At 42.8% G+C, this 16878-nt stretch overlaps 1 protein-coding gene across 3 annotated transcripts in view; it reads right to left on the reverse strand.

Annotated features, from left to right (window-relative positions):
* Positions 1-16878, reverse strand: part of ZCWPW2 (zinc finger CW-type and PWWP domain containing 2) — a 312121-nt gene that overhangs the window by 137290 nt on the left and 157953 nt on the right. For 2 of the 3 annotated variants that reach the window (XR_014146701.1, XM_081825521.1), the window contains exon 11: positions 16234-16475. Coding sequence is in view for 1 of the 3 variants with exons in the window: in XM_081825521.1 (XP_081681647.1) it covers positions 16234-16475 (242 nt within the window). In the remaining 2 variants the exon portion in view is untranslated. Of the gene's footprint in view, positions 1-16233; positions 16476-16878 lie in introns of those variants that run through there. The other variant, XR_014146707.1, reaches the window with a different exon arrangement.

Genomic DNA, 16878 nt, shown 5'->3' on the forward strand with positions numbered 1-16878 from the left:
TTTTTTTAGAGAGTAATATGATCCTCAGCTGGAACATTACTTCTGCAGGACTCGGCTTTACCTACTTGGCACTCAACACACAGCCTAGCCCTGAAGAAGGTTAGACCTTGGTACTTAATACAGCATGAAATTAACCCCTCCCAGAACTTCTAGTTTCTTAAAGATAGCTGTTCTACAACTGACACCGAAAGAAAAAGCGAAAACATAAAACTAAATAATCGAGCCAAGCGTGTGGTGTTACTTCATTGCCGTATCTCTACATTTGATAGCCGTAGAGATGCAAATCTCAGCTCTAGGCCACAATTAAATTGAGGCACCAAAATAAAGACTTCACATCTATTTTCAAACATCACAGCAGCAGTGAAATGTTAAGTCTTCGGTATTGCTTTTCCCTCAAGGATTTCCTTTTTTCTCTGCCTCGTGTTCTTTCACTAAAGGGATACACACCAGCAAATCAACATGTGACATGTTGACACTGCTGCAGATACCAAATCCCCACGGAATTCAGGGACCGTGCCATAAAGGAGGAGGTTTCTTTGAATTCCAAAATGGCCTGAAAGCTGGAAGTGGAAGAAAAACTGGCCAAGTGACCGTCCCACACTTTGGCGGTCCCTCGGAGCTGGAATCGGCACATTTCTGAGTGCGTTGGAGCTGGGAAGACACGATGCTTAAAGCAAGGAGGCCCCAGGGACGAACACCCACCTGTCAGCTGATCTTCCCTTCATCTTGCTCCTGGGACATGCCCCTTTCGGAGTTGCTTGAAGCCATTGACAGCACGGACGCCACCATTCTGCCCTTCACCCTCAAAACATCCCAGTGGTGAAAAGGGAACCCCACCCCGCCGCGATGCACAAGACTCCCAAATGAGCTCCAGCTCCTTGTCTTTAGCTCAGACATAAAGAAATAAGAAGGGAATGACTAATGGGCAATTATGGTTGCCTTGGCTACAACTCTAACTTTTGGCAGATATATTAATTTTTCTGTACCTCTGTGTGTTTAATACTTGTTTAAATAGTATATAAAAATACTCAGAGGGTGTCAGGATTATTGCCCTCGCCACATGCCCTTTTTCTTTCTTGACGATTGTTGCGTGACCTGCCTTCTCACTCCCTGGTCCAGATTATTAGCCACAGCTGGGATACAGGAGCAAGTGCTCACATCTCTCACCATTTTCCAAGCATTGCTGCGTTCTGCCTATGACGCCTAGGGGCCTCCCAGCTAACTGTGTAAATAAAAGAGTTTGAAATCACTTCAAGGTGTCATTCAAATTTTCATCCTAACAGGGAGGAAATTCACCACATTCACCCTGGGGCCATTTTCCCATCTCTTTTCCTGCTAAGAGGCAAATAATGTGCTAGACAAAGGCACAGCAAGTCCCATATTAGCATCTTTTAGGACTCACTCCCCAGTATTCCTCCAATCTTAAAAAAGATCACTCTTCTCACTTATGAATGAAAAAAAGAAATATAAAAAGGGTCTAAAAAGGAAGTTTTCATTATCAGGCTTTTTTTTTTCTTAATGTCCTCTATTTTTCTTAGTTATCTCTACCTGAAATCCCTAATAATCATCACGAACTTGAAATTATATTGAGCGATATAAGAAAAAGAAAAATAGGACACCTTAAGGGTATAACTTTGTAACTTAATACTCTTTATCCATTATATAATTCGAAAATTATTCCCTGCATTGTTGTTGCAAGCGTAGGGGCTCTGTGATGATATCAGACTTGGGCTCTCAGCAAGATTCCTCTGCCTGTGTGTTCTGACAAGTATCATCACCGGAATCCCCACAGTGTGAAGACAATCATTAGTAAATGGCAAAGAAGAGGTGTCAATGGTGCTTCAGCCACAGGTTCAACTACCCACTAATAAAGGCTTTGACCTTGGATAATAGAAAAGCCATCTCTTGGAACCACTTTACCAGAGACTGTTTTCTATTATGGCCAAGGACAAACACCAAGATTCAGTGGAACACCTAAGTAAAAATAGCAACACCACTAGACAATATTTTTGAATGAGATCTTGCTCTAGGCAGCCTCTATACACAACAATATAAGTAGTTTAAAGACAATTTGTAAGTAATTCACCAAGAACCTAAACCAAACCCTAGGAAGTCACAAAATCTTCATCCTTGTCAAAGGATTGGTTTCAGAGCATCTCAGAGGGATTTCAGTCAACAACGGCTGGGGCAGGCCTGGAGAGCTGAAGTCAGTCCATAAACACGGCTACCCAAAAGAATTTTCTGCAATGATGGAAATGTTCTAGATACGCACTGCCCAGCGGGGGAGGCTTTCAACTTAGAGCTTTAAAGCACTTGAAGTGTGGCTAATACAAATGAAGAATTGAATTTTTAATTTTATTTCATTTTAATTCCATTTAACTTTAAATTGCCATATGTGTCTACCGACTACCAGATTAAAGAATGCAGGTCTGGAAACTGAGGGTGGGAGGGTGGGGGTTGCCGAGGATTGAGGGTCTCGTCCAGGCAAGTGAGAAAGCACTGCCGGGAACGCCGTAAGCCAAGGGCAAGGAGAGCCCCACAGCTTCATCTCGCAGGCCACCTCCAGTTGATAATGAATATCTGCCTCCGAGGCTAAGGCTGAACTCATTAAGAAAGACGGCTGTGATGAACTTGACACGTCTGCCACGAACACGGGACGGGGAGCTGGTCACTCAGGTGCTGTGATTTCATAACACCAACAGGGTGAGAACTTAAACTCTAGCAGAAGGAGAGAGAAGTAGAAGAGGTAGCCAGGTTCTGAGGCCACCAGATAGATGGCCGCTCCAGAAAACAGACTGGTTTGTAGTTATTGCTTTCTTTTTTTTTTTTAAGATTTTATTTATTTGACAGAGAGAGACACAGCGAGAGAGGGAACACAAGCAGGGGGAGTGGGAGAGGGAGAAGCAGGCTCCCCGCTGAGCAGGGAGCCCGATGCGGGGCTCGATCCCAGGACCCCGGCATCATGACCTGAGCCGAAGGCAAGACGCTGAACGACTGAGCCACCCAGGCGTCCTGTAGTTATTTCTTTACTGCCCAAAATGGATGCTCTTGTATAAATACGGTTAAGCAGGGATGCTAAATATATGCCTGTAGCCAGACAGTCAGGGGGCCACTAGTGTCATATTATATATTTAGCTGTTTACTTATTATCTATTGTATTTATTTAGTTATTTACTTGTTTAGTATCTGTCTCTCCCCCTAGAATGTGGGCTGCATAAGAAGAGGGACCATTCTGGGCTAGAAAGTAGGTATTAAATAAAAGATTGGTCTAAATGAGTATTTATACCCAACCATATTCATCAAAAATATATTTGCAGACCTCCCACATGCAATATACTGTGTTGGGGGCGGGGAGAGAAATAGCTGTAAAAAAGACAAACCTGGTCCCTATCCTCATGGCTTATATTAAATAGCTAATTATACAATTAAGAACGTATGATACCATAACGGCAGGGACCTGACTTACGCAGTAGGCAGGGACATGTGCAAATAAGGAAAAGCTTCCTTGGGTGTTAAGCTGAATTTTGAAGGCTGAGTTGGGATTAACTGGGTGACAGGGAAGTGAAGGGGGTTTGGGAGAACATTCCAGGCAAAGTAAATGCCTTGGGCAAAGGCTCTGGGTAGGACAGGGTGAACTCCAAAAGCTTAAAAAATAAATAAATGAAAACAAAAACACCAATATTACTGTCTTCCAAAGAGCAAGCATGGCAGAGGGGCAGGACAGCAAGCTGTCAGAGTCTGTTGGTGATGTTCCCAGAATACCACAGTCCAAATTCAGCCCATTGGACCTCCCAGACACCTGAACCCACCTAATATCATCTGAGGACATCCTTCCCAGGAATGACCACATGTTCCTATGGACCCCAAATTCCAGCATTTTTTTTTAATTTTATTTTATTATGTTATGTTAATCACCATACATTACATCATTAGTTTTTGATGTAGTGTTCCATGATTCATTGTTTGCATATAACACCCAGTGCTCCATTCAATACGTGCCCTCTTTAATACCCATCAACGTTAATGAGATACATTTCTGCTCAATTTCTTAAATAGGGTCACAGAAAACCATGGGGGGAAAACCTCATTTATCTGGCAAAACAGAGACTTATACACACACACACACACACACACACACACAATGAGACTTGTGTAAGAGCTTACAAAAGACTGCTCATGTACTACTGAATTTGTTTCCAATCTAGACAGTTCTTAGAAAGGTAAAAATATTATCGCCATTTCACAGTTGACAACCCTGAGGTCCAAAGAAAATGTAACTTGTCCAAGAGTTCAGTTAGAAGGGACAGAACCAGGATTCAAAGTCACAGCACCCCAATGTTTATAGCAGCAATGTCCACAATAGCCAAACTGTGGAAAGAGCTGAGATGTCCATCAACAGATGAATGGATAAAGAAGATGTGGTTCATATATACAATGGAATATTACTTAACCATCAGAAAGGATGAATACTTACCATTTACATTGATGGGGATAGAACTGGAGGGTATTATGCTGAGTGAAATAAGTCAATCAGAGAAAGATAATTATCATATGGTTTCACTATATGTGGATTATAAGAAACAGTGCTGAGGATCATAGGGGAAGGGAGGGAAAACTGAAGGGAAGAATTCAGAGAGGAAGACAAACCATGAGAGACTCTTGACTCTGGAAAACAAACTGAGGGTTGCTGGAGGGGAGGTGGTGGGGGGATGGGGTAATGGGGTGATGGGCATTAGCACTGGGTGTTACATGCAACTGATAAATTATTGAACACTACATCTGAAACTAATGATGTACTATATGTTGGCTAATTGAATTTAAAAAAAAGAACGTCACAGCACACAAGTACCATTATCTTCCCTACAAGAGCAGTTTCTTTCCAACTGAGAGCCCATGAAAAATACTGAGTCTGATCCTTAGTGACACCAACCCCACCAACCGTGCAATTTTTTGACATTTTTTAAGTTTTTATTTAAATTTCAGTTAACATACAGTATAATATTAGTTTCAGGTGCACAATATATTGATTCAACCCTTCCATACAATACCTGGTGCTCATCACAAAAAGTGCACTTTTGAATCCCCATCACCTATTTAACACATCCCCCCAACTACCCAGCCCCCCAACCCCTCCACCCCAGTAACCATCAGTTTCTTCTCTATAGTTAAGAGTCTATTTCTTAAAATTGGAAAAAATAATAATAAACGTCTGCAGTTAAAAAAAAGAAAAAAAAACAGTAGAAAATTGAAAAAATAATAAACGTCTGCAGTCAAAAAAAAAAGAGTCTATTTCTTGGTTTGCCTCTCTCTTTTTCCCTTTGCTCATTTCTTTTGTTTCTTAAATTCCACATATGAGTGAAATCATATAGTATTTGTCTTTGACTTATTTCACTTAGTGTAATACTCTCTAGCTCCGGGGCAGCTGAGTGACTCAGTCAGTTAAGTGTCCAACTCTTGATTTTGGCTCAGGGTCCTGGGATCAAGCCCTGCATCAGGCTCCACACTCAGTGGGGAGTCTGCTTGAGGCTTCTCTCTCTCTGTCTACCCCTCTCCCCACTCTCGTGTGTGAGTGTACTCTTTCTCTCTCAAATAAATAAATCTTTAAAAATGCTCTCTAAGACTATGGACTCTGAGAAACAAACTGAGGGTTCTAGAGGGGAGGGGCGGGGAGTGGGGGGATGGGTTAGCCTGGTGATGGGTATTAAAGAAGGCACGTACTGAATGGAGCACTGGGTGTTATACGCAAACAATGAATCATGGATCACTACATCAAAAACTAATGATGGGGCGCCTGGGTGGCTCAGTTGGTTAAGCGACTGCTTTCGGCTCAGGTCATGATCCTGGAGTCCCTGGATCGAGTCCCGCATCGGGCTCCCTGCTCAGTGGGGAGCCTGCTTCTGCCTCTGACCCTCCCCCCTCTCATGTGCTCTCTCTCTCTCATTCTCTCTGTCTCAAATAAATAAATAAAATCTTTAAAAAAAAAAACAAAAAACTAATGATATAATGTATGGTGATGAACATAATAAAAAAATAAAATAAAAAGAAAAGAAAAATGCTCTCTAGCTCCATCCATGTTGTTGTAAATGGCAAGATTTCATTCTTTTTATGGCTGAGTAGTATTCCATTGTATATTTACTACATCTTCTTTATCCATTTGTCAATCAATGGACACCTGGAGCTGTTTCCATAATTTGGCTATTGTATGTAATGCTGCTATTAACATTGGGGTGCATGTATCCCTTTGAATTAGTATTTTTTTATTCTTTGGGTACATAACTAGTAGTGCAATTGCTGGATAGTAGGGTAGTTCTATTTTTAACTTTTTGAGGAACCTCCATACTATATTCCACAGTGCCTGCACCAGTTTGCATTCCCACCAACAGTGCCAGAGGGTTCCCCTTTCTCCTCATCCTTGCCAACACCTGTTGTTTCTTTTGTTGTTGATTTTAGCCATTCCAACAGGTGTTAGGTGATATCTCATTGTAGTTTTGATTTGCATTTTCCTGATGATCAGTGAAGTTGAGCATCTTTTCATGTGTCTGTTGGCCATCTGGATGTCTTCTTTGAGAAATGTCTATTCATGTCTTCTACTCATTTTTTAATTGGATTATTCATTTTGGGGGTGTTGAGTTTTATAAGTTCTTTATATACTGTGGATACTCATCCTTTACTGGATATGTCATTTGCAAATATCTTCTCCCACTCCATAGGTTGCCTTTTAGTTTTGTTGATTGTTTCCTTTGCTGTGCATGAGTTTTTATTTTGATGTACTCCCAGTAGTTTATTTTTGCTTTTGTTTCCCTTGCCTCAAGAGACCTATCTAGAAAGAAGTTGCTATGGACGATGTTAAAGAAGTTACAGCCTGTGTTCTCCTTTAGGATTTTTCAACCATGCAATTTTTTTTTTTTTTTTAAGAGAAAGAGAATGTGCGGGGGTTAGGTGGAGGGGAGGAGAGACAGAGGAAGAGGGAGAAAGAAAATCTTAAGCAGGCTCCACACACAGTGCAGAGCCCCACAGAGGACTCAATCTCACAACCCTGAGATCAAGACCTAAGCCAAAATCAAAAGTCAGATGCTTAATCGACTGAGCCAGATTGAAGACCAACTTTCTAAAACACACTTACTGGGTGCCTGGGTGGCTCAGTCGTTAAGCGTCTGCCTTCGGCTCAGGTCATGATCTCAGGGTCCTGGGATCGAGTCCCCACATCGGGCTCCCTGCTCGGCGAGAAGCCTGCTTCTCCCTCTCCCACTCCCCCTGCTTGTGTTCCTGCTCTCTCTCTCTCTGTCAAATAAATAAATAAAATCTTTTAAAAATAAATAAATAAATAAATAAAATAAAACACACTTACTTCAGGGTTGGAGGCTATAAGGAGCTGCTTTAGAAAGTTCTACAGCCACTTATTCAGGAAAGTAATGATATTCGTCCAATTCGAATGCAGAGCCTTGTTTTGAACTATTTTTTAAGTCAATTTGGAGAACCTGGAATCATTCACAGGGCCTCATTAGTTCTGAAATACAATGAGTCATTTTCAGACTCATGGATCGAATGCCCCAGAGCACTTTCAACAGTGACAGCTCTCATATCCTAAGAGTCTGCAATGATCCACGTGCTTTATATGTATCCTGTAATCAGGATGACCAACTGTCCTGGTTTACCTGGGACCCAGAGGTTCCTGGGGCAGAATGAGCTGGTCACTCTACAGGCAATTCATCCTCATAACACTGGGGTGCAGTAAGGGGGACTTATCCATCACCTTAACTGATACGAGAATTCAAAACAGTGTTCCCATGGTTTGCCCAAAGTCCGCAGAGCCTGTGGGATCAAAACTGGGGTTTGAACTGAGATCTGATTCCCAGGGGTTAGTCCTACCCTAGCCCTCTCGGTAACCATAGCACCACAATTTAGCTGAGAGAGATGGACATCCTTGGGTACTAAAATGTAAATGAATACCTCAAACCTTCCACTTCTCTGGAGAATTCTCACCTTTCTACCTTATGATGTGGAGAGGATTTTTTCAGGACTGAAATAAAACTTGGGAGCACTCTTTTGCCTTAAGCTCAGTGTCCTGATTTGCATGTCAATGCCAGCAGTGTTATTTCGCCTAAGGGCTGCTTTTAAAACCCCCAGAGCAGAGAAAGCAGTCTGGGCTGGGAAACTAACCAGTAAATTGTGGAGAACAGGCCACATCAGGACTTCATCAGGTGTGGAGTCACACCTGATGAAGTGGAAAGAGTAAGAGTCTGACAGACTTAAATTTAAATTCTTCCCCTGCCATATACTAGCTGGGTGACCTCAGGGCTAATAATAGTTATTTCACAGGCTTACCATGGAGTATAAAATGAGATCACCCAATGTGAATCTACCTTGCTCCATGATTGGCACATGAAAAACACCCCGTAAATGTTAGTTTGCCAACAACCCCCAAGAAAGGAAACTCAAGATGACCCTTCTTTGTAATCTCCTCAAAGGTTCACCAGGTTTCTGAAACCTAAACCTTGGTGAAACAATAGTTTGTGCAATAATAAGAATACAAATAATCCAATTTTTTTAAAAAACAGCCAAAGATTTGAACAGACTTTTCACCAAAGAAAAATACAGATGGCAAACAGGCACATAAAAAGATGTTCAACATCATTTGTTAATAGGGAAATACAAAATGAAGCCATAACAAGATATCATTACATACCTACTGGAATGAGTAAAATTAAAAATATTGACAATACCAAGTGTTGGTAATGTTGTGGAACAACTGGAATTCTCAGGCACTGATGGTGGGAATGCACGCTGGACTGGTACATTTAGAACAGCTATGGCAGCTTCTTATAAAGTTAAATACACTTATAATATGACCCAGCATTCCCATTCCTAGGAATTTACCCAAGGCAAATAAAAATGAATGTCCACAAAAAAATGTTTCTTAATAAAAGCGAGAAATCACCCAAATGTCCATCAACAGAGGAATGGACAAACAATATGTGTTATGAGATACTACTCAGTTAAAAAAAAAAAAAAAAGGAACCTACTGATACAAACATCAAAATGAGTGAATACCAAATACATTTTTTTTGGCAAAAGAAGTCAGATTCAAAAGACTATACACTATTTGACTCCATTTATTTGAAATTTTGGAAAAAGCTGGGGTGGGGTGAGGGAATTGTCTGCAGGGGGACACAACAGAAGTCTTTGGAGGTGATGGAAACCTTCCACATCCTGTTTGGGGTGGTGGCTACACAGGTATTTACAATTGTCAAAACTCATTGAACTGTACACTTCAAAAAGGTGGATTTTACTACATGTAAATTATGCCAGGAAACCTCACTTTAAAGAGAAAATAGATCAGAAAATACTAAGGGTCTCACATGGGGAGGGTGCAATCCTACGAAATAGGTGGAGTAGGAAGCATGGCAGGATGGACAGGGCAGACCCTGCCACTGATTTTGTGAATGGGACTTGACTTGCACCTTTAGTTATTGGGGAAGCAAACCAAGAAAGGGGAGTCGTTTATTAGTTAGTGTCTCTATATTGCCCAGTCTCGTTTCATTAATTAGCTACTTCCAAAGCTTGTTAGCAGGTCAACACTTCACTTTAAAGAAAATGTGTTAAGTGTCCCCACTTACAAAGAATGTGCCTTGTGTTCTCATCTCTCCGATGGTCCTCACACCCTACAGCATCCTGATCTGTGTATAAGTGTGTCTCCTCCGTGAAACTGGGTTTCTCTTTCAAGTTTGTGATCCCAGCATCTAGGAGGTGTATAATGAGTGTGGACTGACACATCAAGGCAGCATTCAATATAAACTGCTATTAATAAGGGCCCACTATGTGCCAGGCATGGTGCTGGAAGAGTGTGTGCTCAGGAATGAACAGCTCGCCTCCAACATTTGCCATCGAAAAATGAGGAACACACTGTCCATGGTGCCTCCTCCTGCAGGACTCCCTCTGTAGGATGTAAGGTCCAAATGGAAGCACAGAAATATATTGACATGTAGATTCAAAAGTCAAAGAAAATGCTTTAGGGCTTTGAGCAGGAAACCAAATTACTTTAATTCAGGGCAGACAAAAAAAATGTTAATGTATTTCATTCCAGTGGGTATGAGTTCCATGGAAGATCTATATTTTAAAACATCAGAGCCCAATCACATTCATCCTCAGATTATCTGTTCAGCAGATGTGAAACGTATCACGGATTTCATTTTATAAGTGGGAAAACTAACCTGTACACAAGCAACGGAAGACTTAATTTTCCTCTGTATTCTTTCTTCTCAAATGGTAGGAAATCAATGCTAAGAAAATATTTCAGGTTGTTTAAGTGCAATTGTCTGTCTGTATCTGTCTGGTTCTCACCTTCTCTCTTTGCCTCTATTTCTCTCTCTCTTTTTTTCTTTTCTCTCCCTCCTGTTCTGCTTCCCTCTCCGTCCCCTCTCCTCCCATCCCCTCCTCTCCCTCTCTAGGAGAGGAGTTATACCAGTTGTTCTGCCCCCTGATATCCACTCCCCTTGATCTGGTAACAGCACCTTGATTTTCCTCTCCAGGGACTATACCCCTTCCAAAGAATAAAATTTGCAAGAACCTTCAACGTAATACCCACTCTTCCCTGACCAAGAGGCAGATATCTGATCCAAGCAAGGTCCATTGGATAACCTTGCCCTGGACTTTGGCTCTTGAGTAGAGTGACAGAAACACAAAAAGATGGCCGAAATTTATTCTTGTGTCAGTGCCCTTGAGAGACCTTTCTTCACTTTGTACAACTAAGATCTTCTGAGATCCCCCAGCTTCAGTGTTTCTCAAAACCAGTTTTATCATTTCTCCTTTGATTCTGCGATTACCTTACAACCTTACAATAAAATACTTTTTTGCTCAAATTAAAGTCAGTTTCTGTTGCTTGCAAACAAAGAGCCCTAAAGGATACAACTTTTTAGTTCATTTTTTTTTAAGTCTTAAAACATGCCACCTACTTCTCCCAAGAAGCCATAAATGTCATGTGTAAAAGCAGGGCTATGCATTTGCTTTATTATTTTATTATTTATTCTATTATTTTATTATTGCATGTACCCCTGGGGCTTAGACTGGGATGTGGGGGCCTTCTATCCTGGTCCTCCTTGGCTTTCCCGATAAGAGAGGAGAGGTGTGTTGACAAGTCAAGATAAAGGATAACTCTTTCCTAACCTCCTGCCCACCAGGAAAAGACCTCAAGGCCCACAGGGCAAAATCAGGTCAGTGAGCACCAACTTGGTTTGACTGTCTGTACCACTTCCAACCCCACAACCTCTGGCAAACTGGAAATTCTAGGTGACTTGGAGCCCCAGCTCATTATCCTTTTCAGAACCCTGGATCACAAAGGTAATAATAATGATCACAATTATTGTTAACAATTACTGAGCAATCAGTACCTATGAAGCATTGAATTACAAATTGTATATACTTTATCTCGTTCAAGCTATATAATAATAACTGTTATTCCTATTTTACAGATGAAAATACTGAGATTTGGAAAGGTCAGGATCTTACTGAAGTTAAGAGCCAATGAAAGACAGAGCCAAGAGCAAATGCAGGTCTTTCTGATTTCACTCTTAATCAGAAAGCCAACACTCTTAATCACAATGACATCGTGTCAAATGTGGGCAAGTTTCTGCTTCTGTGCTGGAAATCAGAGTTCACCTGGCTAATACAATACAAACATGAGGGGGTTTCCATTATTTTTCACACCAGAAACAAACACCCAAGGGGTTATGCATCAAAGTGAACTGTCTTGATTTTATCAATTGCCTTTTCTCCTCTACTTGCCACTTGAGACTTTGCTGTCCTCTGTGTACTGACAAACCCTATCTTACCTGGCACAGGAATGTTTTTCAGGGTAAAATAAAAAAGAAGACTATCACTCCCCATAAGTTAACAGCACTCAAGAGCTTTGCCAAAGTTGTAACTCCCACAGGACTCACTGCAGCAGGATGCAGAGCTCCAGGGACCTCAACCTTTGTACTTCGCAAGCTGCTCCTACCCACCAGAAAAACGGGGGGAATAGTTAACCCCAATCAAATCTGGCTCTTAAATACTCTCTCAAAGACCTTTCAGATGTAAAGAAAGTCTTAAACCCTAGAAGGAGAAAATGAAAAACATCAATATGTTTGCAAATTCATTCAACAAACATTGACTGGACAAGTTGAGCTAATAGTACTGTGCCAAAGTTAATTTCTTCATTGGGATATACACGATAGCATGATTAAGAAGGATGTTAACATTAAAGGAAGCTGGGTAAAGGGTATATGGGAACTCTGTCTTATGTTTGCAACTCTTCTATAAATTTAGTCATTTCAAAATTAAAGGTTTTAAAAAATGTACCGACAGGCTGGGTAAGAGATTCCCTACAGCAACCTCCTTTAAGACTGACGATTTAGGACAGCACGACTGCTGAAATGAGAATCTTGAGTCATGTTCATCAATGAAGTATCATTGGTAGCAACAGCACAGAGTCTCTCTAGTCCAAAACCACAAGAACATATTTTGCAAACCAAGGCTTTAACGAGAACTGAACAAAGAAGAGAGCTTGGTCATGATACCTCACATCTGGGCCATAAACATACGCTTCGCGGTAAATGGTAAATGGGGTGTGTGTGTGTTTTGGTGGGGAGGGAAAGAGAGAGAAAGAGAGGGGAAGAAAAGGGGAGAATACATGAATGAGATGAAGCTAAAGCAAAACAGAATCATTTACATCACTCATCTGGGATCAGGGGAAGAATTCACACATTTGTATAAGTAACTAGGTATCACAGATGGAGTGAATTACTGGGTGCTGGTCCTCAACACAAGGAACACTAACTTTTCCAAAGAAAGTTTCAGAAATACTTATCCAAGAGTTATTTAGCATAAGCAAAGCATTGCAGAAAAGTTTTGAGTGGCCCTAAGAAATGGAATATCTAAGGGCTACAGAGAACTGCAAGAAAGTTTTGAGGATGATCAAATCCAGGGTGGAGAACTCTTTGAAGGACGGGAAGGTCTCTTACTTAAGGGCATGACCATGCATCTGCAAGACCAGAAGAAAAGAGTTCTGTCCAGTTTAGAGAAACTCTTTTCTGATACGAGGAAGAAGTGCTTGAGATAATGGGTGAGGAAATATCTCAGTAGGTCCCCAAAGGGGGGACCACCTTGTCTTTGGATGACATTGCAAGAAGAGGAAACTGGTTTTTGTAAAGGTTTAATATAAACCTGCCTGAAAGCACAGAGGAGGAATAAATGGTCGATTTAGGGTCTATGTCAATTCATGGAATCAAAGCATATGCAGCATGTAGCTGCTTTAACATTTCTCCAAAGAGTAGTTGGTAGAGAGGAATTGGGCATTGTTATTCTAGGAACAGAAAGTGCCAGTCACATCATGGAACTCTGGTGTAAAAAAATCCTTTGATCCAGTTTTCTAACCTTTCCTCCTATTTCAGAGACTTTCTGAGGATGTATAACCGTGCACCTGCAATTCAGGAGACAAGCTGATCTGGCACTAAGCTCTGATTTCTTTTCCGATAAGACAACTGAGGTAAATTCATGAGAAAATAAATCACGGCCCCCAAATCAGAATCTGAAAAAAAAAAAATGCCATTACTCCCTAGACACTTTATTTGGTGAGGAGGAGAACCTTATCCACTGACATCCTATTTACAGTACCCTTGCTCCGAGAAAGATTTAAGACAAATAATAAAGTATTCAAAATTCATATTTCATTATGTTTATGAGTGAAAAGAAAATACAATAGTTCACTGCATTACACTTGTACATTATTGTGTTTAAATCCTATCAAGATAATAGCCCCACTTCACCCCAAACAGCTTGGTAAAACCACATTCCACTTTATCCCACTTTGTCTTCCATTTATATTTTAGTAGAATAATTTGGTCAGACACCCAAAGGCCCTCCCACTAATGAAAGCAGGATTTGCTGTGAAAAATCAATTTATAACTTGCCTTAGTACCCATCAAAGACAAAAAGAGTTATTAAAGTCTGAAACACAGCAACCATCCTCAAACTCAGAAGACCCAGTAGGAGAGCACCAGAGGTAAACGAAGGGTTAACACAGCTGATTTCTGGCTTAAGAGAAGGATGCAACACGATTTATTCTTTTTAAAGATTTTATTTATTTATTTGAGAGAGAGAGAGAATGAGAGAGAGCATGAGAGGGGAGAGGGTCAGAGGGAGAAGCAGACTCCCCACTGAGCCGGGAGCCCGATGTGGGACTCGATCCTAGGACTCCAGGATCATGACCTGAGCTGAAGGCAGTCGCTTAACCAACTGAGCCACCCAGGCGCCCTGCAACACAATTTTTTAAGGCAAACACCTGGAGGGAAAAAGGTAGTATTTTGTTTCCACCTCAAGAAATTGCAGACAAACGTAAAGCAAATCACATCAGTGGAATACTCAATTATCTGAACATGCTAATTAGCAATATCTAATCAACCCGCTTTCAGGCCTGTCTTCACCTGCTGTAATTTTGTAGTGCATTGCCTTCCTTATTCCTCACAACCGGTAGAACATTAGACAGTCTGCCTGGTGCATCAAAGGGAAACAAATAAGCACAGATTTTTGCTGATGGCAGGAATTTCTCATGCTCAGGGCATATGAACCAACAATATGGAAACAGCAGCACTGGCTGTATATTTTAATTATTCCCCACACCTATCCTGCAAAAGACACTTAAAGTTCAATTCGGTGATATGATACTCAGCTACGGTCATTTCATAAAACTGAGCGCACACAGTCATTTAAAGTAGTAAATATGCAGTCATGACAGAATTAAATATTCATGAAATCAAGAGCAAGTGGAAAGCTGAGGATATCAGAATATTAAAATTCATCATAGTTTTTACAATGTAAATCTTGTATGCATTTGTAAGGCACCCCGGTTCGGTCTAGTGTGTGTTCAAATTCCAGTTCCATGGTAGACTGCCATTTAAATTACAATATCGATTTGGGTAGATAAACAACAATGTCAATCCTTACCTCAGTTTCAAAATGCAAAACAATTTTGAACATTTGCAAATAACTTAAGTGAGCCTGTCTCCAAACACAGAACAGCAACACTCAGCGTGATCCCAACGTGTTTCAGATATTTGTTTAATCCACTAGGACCTTCGGGAAGGTCCAACAGAAACCGAGGCAACTCCTAGAAGGAGCACTCATGACATGCAATTCTCCTCTAACCAGGCGAAGTAGCTATTTTCTTGCACATTTCTAAGCGATCAAAAGTGACAAAGTATACTGACTGACCCTTCGTGGGTTCAGGTATCCTGATTCGTCACACCAACTTTTTCCCAACATTAGCAGTCAGTTTCAAAACGTATTAACAAATGCATGTGTACACTTTACACAGATACAACTAAACAACGCTAGCTTCCACAAAACGGAACTCCGGGCGTGAATGGGAAAAGACTATGCTCAGAGACCAAGCTGTTATAAATACACTCTAATAATATTACCAAGGCAGTATTTTCTATGCAGTTTCCTTTACTTTACAATTTTCTCAACAGAAGAAACATCAGCACCAGAGAATGATGGCATTTGAGCAATTTCTTACTGGAATCCAATTACCTGAAGAACTCCCCTCTCCACAGTAAGAAGTAGCTATCCCCTGGTCTACAATGACACAGCAGGGCTGCGAAAGATTTCCAGGGCTCATCTGCTTCCAGGCACCTGGTCCCTGCCCTCCTAGCTCGGAGGGTGCCGGCTGAGCAGGAGGACCTCGAGTTTAGAGCTGCCTCGAGTTAGGCAGCGCTCTCCATTCTGCAAATGAGCCAAACTTTGCTCCCATTGTTGCCATCTTAAGGTTGATGTCACCTCCCTCCAAGGAGTCTCGGAAGCCACTTGGCAGCTCCTGAAGACACGCTTCCCCTTGACCTACATCATCTAAATAAGCCTTGGTTATACTGTGTGGGCAAGCAAAGGTCTCTCAACACGGCTCTCCCGAGGTGCTGTGCTCTGCCCTGGGCATCACATCGCATGTACCAGAAGACTTTTCTCTGCACACACCTCTGAATACGGAAACCAGGACAGACTCCTGCACACGCCTTCCAGTTCGGAAAGTCACTCTCTCCCATCGACTCCCCTCAATCGCACGCCTTCCCCACATCTGCAACCCCCACCACCACACAAACGAGGGAAGGGGGTGGGGGAAGCGGAGGGGTTAAAGTGACAGCCACTACTAGAGATCCTCGGTTTTGTTCAAAAGGTGTCACAGCTCCAACACTGTGGACCTACCTTGCTCTCTCCTTTCTCGCTGTTGGGTCTCGCCTCGGGATCGTCGCTGTCCTCCGCGCCTGCACTCTCGCCGGGCACTTCATCCTGAGCCAGCTGCTGCTGCTGCGGCTGCGGCTGGGGCTGGGGCTGGGGCTGGGGCGGCTGTGGCGGCGCCTGGCAGGCTCCGCCAGCCCCCTGGGAGCGGGGGATGGGCTCCGGGCGCGGAGAAACTCCCTCAACATCCATCTCCATCTTCCCATTCACTGGAGGGCAAGACAAAAGCGGAGCGGGGACTTGGCAGCGGCGCCCGGCGGCTCCTCAGCTGCCCGTGGCACGCATGGCTCGCCGAGGAGGGGCCGCCTCCCGCGCGCCCTCCCTCCTGCCGCCCTTCGCCCGCGCTCCCCGCAGCTCCGCTCGCCCGCTCGGCTCGGGCGCTGGCGGCGTCTGGGCCGGGGCGCGCGGGGAGCGGGGGGCCGCGTGTCCTTGGAGCGGTGGCCTTCGGGCGCCCCCGGCAGCCCCGCTAAGCAGAGCGCATCCCGGCGGCGGCGGCGGCGGCGGCGGCGACGCCTCCCAGCCGCGCGCCCAGCCCCGGGGCCGCCCAGGGACTTGCTCTCCAGCCGGGCCTCCAGATTCGCGGTGCTTTCCAGCCTCTCCTGGGGCCCCTCG

This window comes from Leptonychotes weddellii, chromosome 1 (genome assembly GCF_054177405.1).
Source record: "Leptonychotes weddellii isolate Sample4059 chromosome 1, ASM5417740v2, whole genome shotgun sequence".
Taxonomy (NCBI): domain Eukaryota; kingdom Metazoa; phylum Chordata; class Mammalia; order Carnivora; family Phocidae; genus Leptonychotes; species Leptonychotes weddellii.